We start from the raw sequence: 12,111 nt of genomic DNA, 5'->3' as shown, positions 1-12,111 counted from the left end.
AAAAGCTTATCTCTATGAGCAAGTGTAGTGATGGCTGAGATAGGCACCTTTTCCCCAATTGAGAAGGGCATTCACCTACCATTTTGTGGTCCTGCTCCTTTTCCTGTTCTATTAGATTTGGCAGCCATTATGCCCTGCCCCATAGCAGCCATTTTGTGACTGGCATCCATAGCACCTTCTCAAAATTCCAAACTTGACCATTCTTGGTCAAAAAGGGCTCCTGCTTTCCACCATTACTGGAATCCCAGCACTTGATCCGGTGAGGCATTTATCAATGTAGCATCTCACAATATCAGGTTGCAAGACTTTTGAGTTTTGTGTTAAATAATAGTAAATGCAGCTTATATTCCCTACATTTAGAATACACAGTTGCAGTGTAAAGGTAAAGGTAAAGGACCCCTGACAGTTAAGTCCAGTCGCAGACGACTCTGGGGTTGCGACGTTCATCTCGCTTTACAGGCTGAGGGAGGTGTTTGTCTGCAGAGTTTTTTCCCAGGTCATGTGGCCAGCATGACTAAGCCGTTTCTGGTGCAATGGAACACCGAAACAAGAGCAGCGCACGTAAACACCATTTACCTTCCCACCGGAGCAGTACCTATTTATCTACTTGCACTTTTTTCACATGCTTTTGAACTGCTAGGTTGGCAGGAGCTGGGACCAAGCAACAGGAGCTCACCCCATCACGGGGATTTAAACTGCCGACCTTCTGATCGGCAAGCCCAAGAGGCTCAGAGGTTTAGACCATAGCGCCACCCACGTCCTAATAAAAATAAAAGAATAAGAAACTTGTGAAGGGGAAAATCCAATGAATATGTAGCTAGTCTTATTATGTCTCTGACTACTACTACAATTCCTCTTCCCCACTCTGAAAATGCCCCACGTTCAGACGCTTCTCGCTACTGGGAGGTGTTGAGCTATGTATTGTTTGAGAAAATAATTTTAACCGTTTTTATATATCCACGAGCAAAAGAGCCCACGAGGCCTATGCATGTATGTTTCTATAGATAGATAGCTAAATATCAATGCACACAGTCATTAAGAAACCCTGATGCAACATCACATGAATCGTTTATTTAAAAGGTATCCTGTTGCTTCACTGGGACTTGCATGTGACACAATGACTTGAAGATTCAGCAAACCTAAAATGACCTATATCACTTTACAGCAAAATCAAAATGATACCATAATACTTTCACTTATAGGCAGTCAAAAAAGGATGAAAGATATTAACAAATACTTTGAGGGTTTTTTTTATTAAGGTCTTCCCAGAACCTGACACCAGAGACCTGCAAGCAATTAAAATGACTATTTATTTGCTCCTGTGTTTGCATTCTCACAGAAACAATATGAGCTGGACAGAAATAGCCTCTACAACCTCTACCAAATATCCCTCGAGAGGTACATTGTGCAATGGGGGTTTCCTGGAGCCCATGTGCAATTCTTCTCTCTGCACTCTCTACACCAAGGGACAGGAGCCCTCCAGATGGTGCTGGATTTCATCATCCCCCACCATTGGTCATGTGGCTAAGACTGAGGTGGTAGAAGTCCAACAAGATCTGGAGGGTCATAGGCTGCCACCTATGTTAGGACAAAATGAAGAGTGATCGTTGCTCTGATGAACTTCATTGAAAAGCCTCCCCAAGCAGCAGTGATGGGTGCATAAATCTGATGTGAGAAGTACCCCTTCCAACATTGCCGGAATTTGTGTATGCACTAAGTCTTATCTGCATGAAGAAATATGTTTACAAGAGTGGACTTCTGCTGGATAAGAACGAGCAGGTACAATTCATACCCCATGGAAATCAGTGTCAACTTTCCCATTGAATCAATAATGCCGGAATGCATTTACCAGCTAGAACTGAGTTACCAAAATTAAATTTATAGCGTATGTTTTTCCCCTCATACTTCAAAATGAATGCTAATATTTCACATGTATTTTAAATGAGGAAAATACTATTTTAAAGTATTCCACAAAACAAACAAACCACAAATGTGTTTTACAGGGATGAGACGAGTGAATTACAATCAGTATTGCTACTTTGCTTCCCTCTGAACAGTTTAAAAAGATCTAATTTTAACAATTTAGCCAAGTCAACTCATGTTTTGATTTTAACAAAACATGATGTTTGCTGATGTAAATGTAATGTATCCTTGCTTGTACGTGTGCAGGCCTACCAAGCCAAAAGGTAGGGTATAAATATATAAATAAATAACTAAAAACTACATGGCTCAAAAATTTTAACACTTAGGCCAAAACTGAGGTTAAGGAAAACATGTTGGTTCCATAATGCATGCTCATGTACGTTATAAAAAACACACCCTTCACTGTACTTTTTTATTGCCCTACTGATCATCCATTTAAATACACGTGGTCCCTTTGAACAATATATATTTCTTTACATAACTAAATGCGTTACGTTCCACGAGATTTCAAATGCCGTATCTAGGTAAAGGCCCTTGAAATTTATATCACCAAAATACCAAAAATATTACTGATAACAACATTTCAAATCTGTGTGGTACAATACTTACCCTATAAACATTAATTCTGCCTTACAAAGCATTTAACTCAAGAGTGCTGGTATTTAATTTTATTCTGTCACACTGAAATCAATGGAAGGATCTTAGCTTAAGCAGAGAGCAAACAAAAAAGAAAATCACATTTCTCCAAACACTTCAATAAAACATGCTTGTAGACAGTATAGTGTAGCTGTCTCTGTTTGGGACTCACAGATTTCAGGAGAAACAGAGCCAGACCAAAGTGAATTCTACATTTTACACAACCTCTTTCCTCTTATCAGATGGTAAGTGTAAGGGGCTTTAAATAATGAGTTAATTTCTACTTGATGTTAACAAAGCATTGGTTTGAAGAGCAGCTTTTAATTAGTGACTTTTTTATTAGAAGCTGCAAATGCCAGGAATGTTATATGGATAATTAGTGACATAAACAACCAACTCCAACTATGCAAGTGCTTTCTCACCTTTTCCCTATATCAGTTTGCATGCTGCAAGTGGGTAGATACATTTGATACGATTCATGTTTCGTTTACAATAACTAATGTAATTGTATCCCACCTCCCCAAAAAATCCCCTTTTCTATCAAAACAGAAAGTACATGTTTTAAGCTCTCCTGAATAGATTTCCATATACTGTATATATTCATTTATTTAATAAAATATAATTATACAGCAAAGCTTTTAGGTGAATTGATGCGAGAACCAGCAGCATGCTTCAAAGTACCACCCCGTATGAATTTAAAAAACACGTTGTTTCATAATCTACTGGAATGTTTTCATCAAACTGCATACATCTGAAGGAAACACTCATGAGCATTCAATAGTAATATAAACCTAAGAAATCGCTTCTCCTTACTCAAATACAGAGCTTTCCCCCTGTGAAAGGAACACAAGGCTTCTCTGATATAAACTAAAACGAACAAAGTCACACCCCGCTCTTATAATGAGTTGTCTAAAAGGACAACCCAACATAAAGGAATTCTGGAAAAGATACGGAAAGAACTTAGAATAATTATACAGTAACTAAGCAGATCATATTAAGCATGCAGAAGAAAATAGCAGTCCTCCAGCGTCAAGTGCTTTGCGTTCAGTGCTTACCTTCTTTCTTTGTTAAGGCATTTAACAAAGACTTCATTTTCCTTTTTACTTTAGCAGCAATCCCCTCATTATATAACCTTTGCTGAGATGAAAAGGAATAAAAGCTACCCAGTTTCTATGTGTTTTAACTGCCTGCAACCTGACATAAGCAGCAGGTTACTGGGCACTGTATAACTACAAGCATAGCTGGGCATGCAGTACCCAGCGTTCTGGTGACAAAGCCCACCCCACATTCTGTCTGTCAGCTGTGAGCCAACTGTGCTTAGACTGGTGCTGCTCAAAAAACCTTGCTATCTTTCATAGTATTAGTCATGTGAACACCATCGACACAGAGTCTTTCAAACGTTCTGCTTTTGTAACTGAGACGTTTATGTGTAGGAGAATAGGGATGACTGAGGCAAGGAGAAGCAGGGCAGGCCGAGTGGGGTCAAAATTAACATTTGGAGAAGGGGGAGGAGGAGGGAGAGGAATCATTCATCTTATCTCATGGCAGCATTACACAGGCTAAAGGGGAAGTCTTGGAAGAGGCGGGAGCTCGTGAAGCTGAATCTCAGCATTTACACCTAAAATGCTTTTCAGTACTTATACTCCGGTTTCTAGAATTGCCTTCTAGACTCTATTGGTTCATCCCTGCTGGTATATAATTAACTGCTTCCAAGTTTCACACCCTACCTAAACATTGGAACAAAACTGACAGTCACGTTTTGTTTTGTTTTTAAAGTACAATTGCTTCTTACCCTTACCCATTTTATGGAAATTTTATTCAACTAAAATGTAGACTTTCCATACTTCCACTGTAAGAATGGAAGCCTTACAATTTCACACAGCTACTTAAAAATATGCCTTATTATTAGAATTACCACAGCTTTTGAAAAGCGTTGTTTGGTGGCTTTTATACGCACCTGTGCAAAAGCTCCTAACAGCCCAATCCTAGAAATACTTATCTGAAATACCAGCGATGTTAGGAAGGAATGTGTCTCTTTATGTTTATAGAATATTAGAAGTAGCACGCTGCATTTAAGAAATCACAAAACGGAGGCAGAATTATATCAAAAGGTGTGAAAATTTCAGAAGTATCATGTACAGCAGTGGTTCCCAATTAGCCAATTACTGAGGACTCCCTATTTTTCAAAAGCCAAGCCACGGACCCCCTACTTTTGAAAATTTTTATAACTCTATGGTAGTTACCTCTGCAAAGCGATTTTTTGAACAAAACACTGGCTAGCCCCTAATAAGCAAAGGATTTTGGGTATACTAAAAACAGACCGTAAAATGTGTGATATTACCATGCATAAATGACAAAAAATTAGTTGGGGGGAGGCAAGGGATGAGGCTGAAGACCCCCTGGGTGCATTTCACGGACCCCAGGGGTCCACGGAACCCTAATTGGAAACCGCTCATGTACAGAATCTAATTTGTGGTCTGGGAGCATTTGTCTTAAACTTGAATAAATGGATACATTTACTAATAATAGTTCCTAGTTCCACTGCAACAGTATTTGCCTGCTGTTGGCAAGGTATCTGCTTTTAAAAGTGTGCAACTCGTTTTCTTGCTAAGAATAACTCTTTCATGAATAAAAAAATAAATGGAAATAAGAGCCGCTAAGCTAAATTCTACCTTCTTTCGCTTTTGATAAAATAGCTGCAAAGAGTTAGCCAGCATAAATAAGTTATGAAAACAATTTAGGATTCAGTTAGTATTACAGTGTTTATGTTGTTGTTAATATAAAAAAGCACCATCCTCTAGAAGTAGTAGTTTTTAGGCTTCAAGGGTCTGAACACACATAAAATTCAGCAAAATGATTTTAATCAACAAAGCGTGTTCTCCCTAACAGAGAGCACGTGTTGCGGTTGGGGGAACAGGCCACCCTGTCATGACTAGGCAAATTTGGTATGGAACCCTAGCCTTAAGGGGTTAATTGGGTTGCTGGGGAATTTTGGTTGTTGCCAATTCGGAGGAGGGGTCAGAGGCTTTAAATATAGGGGCCAGACGATGGGACGTCCTCTTGGCTGTTTTGCACCGGATCACATGGAGCACTTGGACAATCTTCTCATTGTCTGATTACATTTCTTTATTTCTGTATTTCCCCTTTCTTTTTAATCCTCTCTAGTCCCTTAAATAATTTAATTCCCCCCTTTTCCTGTTCAATTTCTCACCCCACCCCTTACCCTGCCCTGTGGGAAGATTCTCCCTGTATCTATGGCTTGCCTTTCCCAATAGGGAGAGAGCCCCCGTTAGGGGCTTTCTTTCGCAAAAAGGTTTCCCCCATTTCTCTTGTTGAAATTGTGGGGCTAGTCAGGGCTGTTCCCAGCTTAGCTGGAATCACTTTCGTTTATAGTATCCCCAAAGGTTGGCTTTATTTTGAGTGTGTGCAGCGCTGTTGGCCAAATTTTAAGCTAGCCTTGGGCGGGAGCACTATTTTGAGTTCCTTTAATATTGCTATGAGACTAAGATTCTCAAGAGCAGAAGCAGGGAGGCCTATTCAGCCTGCACATAACTTCCAAGCCTAAGTCTGCTACAGGTAGCAGTTAATTGTTAAGTCTCTGTGACACGTGACTCATTCTCGCTATAGGAATGTATCTGCTTGCAGGCCCAGTTGCTGCTAATATATTTCTGAGGCAGACAGAGGGCCCCAGGGGCTCCCTGTGCCTCCAAGGACTATGAGCACTCTGTATATGCTCTTGAACTATGCTGTTTCTGAACAAGTTTATTTTCTTTAAGTTTGTTTTGCCCTGATAGTGGCGACTGCCATTTTAGAGACGAGCCATTGTGGCTTAGTGGCTAAAGTATAGGACTAGGACTAGGTTCATATCCCCCTCTTAGCCATTGTTATAACAAAACAAAACAAACTGCTCCTTTTGGGCTATTCTGTTGCTGGGTAGTTCGGCCCATTTGTGATAAAAGAACTTTGGGTTTTCTTGAAGGGGTGCTTCCCTCTAAAAGGGCAAGCAGGGGTACCTGGACAAGCTGTGGGCTACCTCAACTCTGCTATTTCAGTGGAAACATTTATGCCTGGCCTAGCAGGTGATCCTAGGGCTTTGCCCTAGAATTTAATGGCCTGGAAGCGTTTCCGGCCTGAATAGTGTCCCCATGTGGTCCATGAAGCATTGGTTTCACTGGGTCAGCGCATAGTGCCGGTAATGCCTAGGTTGCAGGATTGGTCCCTGTATGGGACAGCTGCATGCTCCCCCATTGCTCTACCTGGACACTTAGGTCCTTTTGGTGGTTACCTCACTGCGAGGGATGTAATGGGCGCCACGTTTGCAATATGCAAGTGGGAGAAAGCACCTTTGCGTGCCCGCATTGCAGTTTGCTCTGTGCGTTGCAGGGCACGGCGCTGCATGGGCTGCAATTGCATTGCATTGCGTGAGAGATTTGCAGTTGCATTGCACGGAGGGTGGGTGCATTGCACGGAGTGTGTAGTTGCATTGCACGGAGTGTGTTGTTGCATTGTAAGGAAGGTGTGGTTTCATTGCACGGAGTGTGTGCATGTGCATTGCACGGAGTGTGTAGTTGCAGTGCATGGAGGGTGTAGTTGCATTGCACAGTGTTTTTTGCATTGCACGGAGGGTGGGTGCAGTGCACGGAGTGTGTAGTTGCATTGAACGGAGGGTGGGTGCAGTGCACGGAGTGTGTAGTTGCATTGCACCGAGTGAGTAGTTGTATTGCATGGAGTGTAGTTGCATTGCATGGACTGTAGTTGCATTGCATGAAGTGTGTGTGCATTGCAGGGAGTGTGTTTTGCATTGCAGGGAGTGTGTTTTGCATTGCACAGAGTGCGTAGTTGCATTGCACGGAGGGTTTGTGTGTGCATTGCACGGAGTGTGTAGTTGCATTGCATGGAGCGTGTTTTTTGCATTGCACGGAGTGTTTAGTTGCATTGCACGGAGTGTGTAGTTGCATTGCATGGAGTGTGTGTGCACTGCACGGAGGGTGTTTTTGCATTGCACAGAGTGTGTGTCTGAAAAGGAAGCTGGCTTGGCGGCAGCTTTGTTGGGACTTCTTTAGGGGTTCTGGCCAGCGTCGGCCCTGTAAATTTACATATCATGATGGCAGCACAAGATGCCCCCTGCCCAAGCGGGGGCTGGAAGCTGGCAAGCAATAGCTCAATACGTTTTTGCCCATATTCCCATTTTATTTAGGGATCCAGTTGGATATCGTTGCTAAAACATACCACTTGCCTATGGAGAAGCTGTCTGCCTTGAAGGAAGTTGTTTTGTAATACTTCCTCTGTAGCAAGTGATGCTTCATCAGAGCCGATCTTGCTGGGTCACTTAATTAATCTTCCCACTAGGCCAGGCTGCCTGCGGCCTGAGGTCCCCTTACCTTTGTGTACGCCTACCAAGTGTGGTGAAGGCAGATATCAGGCGATGGTAGCAATTCCTGAATGTATGCAATAGTAGTTCGCCATGGCAGGATACCTTGAACCCGCACAGGGATTTTCAGGTTCATGCTGGTGCTGCTGGATCTTTGCCCCTTGGTTTTTATTTCAAGGGCTGCTGGTGTGCAAAGCTATGGCCTCAAGCCCGATGTGGTGAGGCAATCATGTGACATAACTTTTCTTGAGTTTTCCCCATTGTGGTAGTAGTTCACATGTGGCCCGAGGAGTTCAGTGACCATCGGATCTGCTTTTGGTTTGATAACCAGGTAGTGGTGAGCGTCTTGGCAAAACAGTCCTCACGCTCTAGCACAGTCTCTGCCCCTCCGCTCATGCTTTCGAGCTGCGCCGCTTAAGGTTTAATTTTGTGCTTTCTACTCTCCAAATTTCGGGATCCTCTAATGATGTCGCTGACACTCTATCCCATTTTCAGATGAAGCGCTTCAGATCCTGGTCTCCAGACTCAGCTATTGCCAGACTTTTCCAGACCACCTGTGGCATTTTGACAACAATTAGTAATTACAGAGAGCAGCAGCTTCCATTTCCCCTTCTGCTTTAGCTCTTATGGGAAGGCCTGGATGGATTTCTTAGCCTTAAGCTGGCAGTCATCGGCCATTCAGATGAATTGGCCCCCATCCTCTGAGCAGATCCTGCAGTATTTGGTCCACCTGCTGCAGATTGGGCATGCGGTTATAACTATCAGAATTCAGTCTGCTGCAATGTCTGTTACACTGAAGCTTTATTTTTCAGAGACCCTTGTATAAAGTTTGTAGTGCGCAGGGCCTTGGAAGGTTGGAATAGGCTCCAACCTCATAGGACAGTGGGCAGGAAGTCGGTCATTTTTACCTATGCAGTATCTGCAACAAGTTAAAACTTGTCTGCTGGTTAAAGATCAAGGCGAGACTCCTTTCAGTAGTCCATTGCATTTTTGCACTGAGGGTTGGGAAAATGGTTGTTGGAGCCAGCACGGGGCTGAGAGTCTGGAGGCTTATTGCTTCAGGACTTTTCCTTATCCTTTGGAGCTTGTCATTAGAGTTGGGAACTCAAAAACAGACTTAGTGGGCAGGAGTGCCACAATCAGGCTTCCCGCCACAGGTGAGGAGGGCCCTTGCCCGGTTATGGATAACAGAATATTTGGCTTTTTATTCCCTGGGGGCTGGCCTGCTCCTAGTGCATGAAAATGGGTTCCCGTTAGCCAGGCATCAATGTGCTTACGTTGTGCACCAGTTATTACGGCCTGCGGCTTGCTTACCGCTGAACATGCCTCATTCCTTACGATTAGGTGCTGCTGCAAAGGCTGCACACTGGGGGCCTGTCAGGAGACAGGATTGTGAATACGGGTCATTGGAAGTCTGATGCTGACAAGGGTTATATCAGGAAGTGTCACAATGATGTCTGTGCTGATGCTTGTCTGTTATTTCCTTTTTTTCATAGGAGCAGCTGTGCACATTTGGGCCACAGCATTGTACACTAGGCTGGCAAGCATGATGACGAGTTTGGACCGGGGCGCCATCTCAGTCTTCCTGCCCATGTGAACATATATTGGATGTCCAGATGGGGAATGCTTTGTGAGGAGATGCTTCCTTTGGTGCGGTCGAGTGTGACCTGTGCAGGTCCTCCCGCAGTGCTGGTAGTACAGCTGGGCGAGAATGTTTGCTGTCTTCCTCCAGCATAAGTCTGCATCCCTGCATGCAAGAGGGCTTGGATTGAGTTGATGGCAGCTCTCCCTGGACTAAAAATAATTTAAGGCATTGGTTCAAGGTGGTCTGGAGGGGGGGATTGGAGCACCTGTTCCCTCCAATGCGCAAAGATATTCCATTAAAGGAATCCAAGGATTCGCCATGCTTTTGTCGACCCCTTTCGAGGGGTAGGGCCACGCAAGAGTCCCTGGGAGCATTTGGGGGTGAGCTGGAGTCTGATCCTGGTTCATTGCTCCCCCACGCTGTTTATTTGTACTGACGATATGGTGGGGCCCAGTCGTCAGTGCTGCCCTGCTGAGGTCAGGTGCAGCTGGTCGGGAACCAATGCCTAGACAAACTACCACCGTGAAGGCCGGAAAGCGTGTTAATAAGGCAGTGGAAATAAAATACAGGTCGTTGGAAATTGAATGCATTCAAAGGTTATGTTCGTTAACATTATTGGTGTCTTGTTTTATCTTAGGTTTAGCAGCTGTCCGCATCTGGATGGTGGGGCACAGCCTCATGCATTGGGCTGGCATCAGTGCACGGCAGTCCGGATTGGGACCGGGTCTTGGCCTTCCTCCACATGTGCAGTTGCCTTGGCTGTCCAGACGGGGAATGCGCCGGCCAGAATTCCTGCCAATGATTCGGAGGCAGGTGCTGCTGGAAGGGCCGCCCACTGCTGTTGGGGTGCAGCTGGGTGAGAACGACCTGGTTTCCATGGACTGTTTTTTCACCACGTGCTGCAATTTTGGGTGACCTGGAGAAGCTGCGGGCAGTGGTGCCGACAGCAAAAATATTTTGGTCAAAGCTTTTGCAACGGCGCATTTGGAGGGGCAGTCGTTGCCCAGCCGCCACTGAAAGGCCAGAAAACGCATCAACTCTGCTGTATCTAAAAAGATCGTTGAGCTGGGTGGAGATGTGATTTTTCACCCTGAGATTCTTTTTCAGGCGCCATCCTTTTTCCGAGCTGATGGCGTGCACCTTTCTGCTTCTGGGAATGAGGCTTGGATAGGTGCGGTGGTGGCCAAGCTGAGGTCTTGGCTGGGGCTGTGAGTGGTTTGGCGGTGAGCTGTGGGCTCCATGGCGGTTAGGCATTGGTTAAATTGGTGCTTGGAGGGGTAAGTGCCTATCCCTCCAAATGATGCGGAAAGGGAATTCCGTTAAAGGAATCCAGGGGCTTGCCATTCTTTTCGTCCTTGTCCGTGGAGCCGGACTTGGGCCGTGCAAGCCCCACAGGAACATGAGGGTGAGAGGTGAGGGACTGTTGCCCAGCTTCATTTTCTCACCCAATACTTGTTTCCCACGCTGGCTTCCGTTGGTGTCCGGAAGGCCAGCTCTGTCCCTGAGGGCAAGGACAGATAGTCATAACCAATGCCTAAGCAACCACTCACATTTTTTGTATTTGAATAAAGTTGTGGCCAAAAATTATGCCAAAAACCTTAAACAAAAATTGAAGTGTGAAGTGTGAATTATTTTGGGGGGTGGCACTGTGGGACTCAACACGCAACTTATTTTTGATGAAATACACATAGCCTAGCCTGGGAAAGTAGGAGAGCACAAATATACATAGGCATCATCTGCACTGTCAAACGTGTGAAAACTCCCTTATTATTTGTCGGACATGTGCACATGCAGTTCTTGCCCTCTGTGTCTCACAATTTAGGTAGGCGTCTGGGACCGCCACTTTCCTGAGGAAGCCACATCTCATCTCAATTTTGAAGAAACAGAAATAGCTATGTATTTCTCCCCAACTAACCATGCCTAGGTTATCTAATGCCCACATAATGACTTCAGAAAAGAACCACCTACCAAAGCTGTGTGTATTTTAAATTTAAAAAACCTCCAAATTTATATGTCACTAATAATAATAATAATAATAATAATAATAATAATAATAATAATAATAAAACTTCCCTGAACAGGGCTGCCTTAAGATGTCTTCTGAATGTCAGGTAGTTGTTTATCGCTTTGACATCTGCTGGAAGGGCGTTCCACAGGGCGGGCGCCACTACCGAGAAGGCCCTCTGCCTGGTTCCCTGTAGCTTTGCTTCTCGCAATGAGGGAACCGCCAGAAGGCCCTCGGCGCTGGACCTCAGTGTCCGGGCAGAATGGTCGGGGTGGAGACGCTCCTTCAGGTATACTGGACTGAGGCCGTTTAGGGCTTTAAAGGTCAGCACCAACACTTTGAATTGTGCTCAGAAACGTACTGGGAGCCAATGTAGGTCTTTCAAGACCGGTGTTATATGGTCTCGGCGGCCGCTCCCAGTCACCAGTCTAGCTGCCGCATTCTGGATTAGTTGTAGTTTCCGAGTCACCTTCAAAGGTAACCCCACGTAGAGTGCATTGCAGTAGTCCAAGCGGGAGATAACCAGAGCATGCACCACTCTGGCGAGGCAGTCCGCAGGCAGATAGGGTCTCAGCCTACGTACCAGATGGA

General features: G+C 44.5%; 1 protein-coding gene across 8 annotated transcripts in view; it reads right to left on the bottom strand.

Annotated features, from left to right (window-relative positions):
- The window catches only part of SHANK2 (SH3 and multiple ankyrin repeat domains 2), a 343,276-nt gene that overhangs the window by 203,086 nt on the left and 128,079 nt on the right, over positions 1–12,111 (bottom strand). The window contains exon 1 of one of the 8 annotated variants that reach the window (XM_053388499.1): positions 3,615–3,845. The exons of the other annotated variants lie outside the window; for them this stretch is intronic. Coding sequence (XP_053244474.1) covers positions 3,615–3,651 — 37 coding nt within the window. The 5' untranslated portion in view covers positions 3,652–3,845. Of the gene's footprint in view, positions 1–3,614; positions 3,846–12,111 lie in introns of those variants that run through there. 8 annotated transcript variants of the gene reach the window in all.

Source organism: Podarcis raffonei, chromosome 1 (genome assembly GCF_027172205.1).
Source record: "Podarcis raffonei isolate rPodRaf1 chromosome 1, rPodRaf1.pri, whole genome shotgun sequence".
NCBI lineage: Eukaryota > Metazoa > Chordata > Lepidosauria > Squamata > Lacertidae > Podarcis > Podarcis raffonei.
The sequence above is the reverse complement of the archived record's forward strand: the minus strand, read 5'-3'. Positions and strand labels throughout refer to the sequence as shown.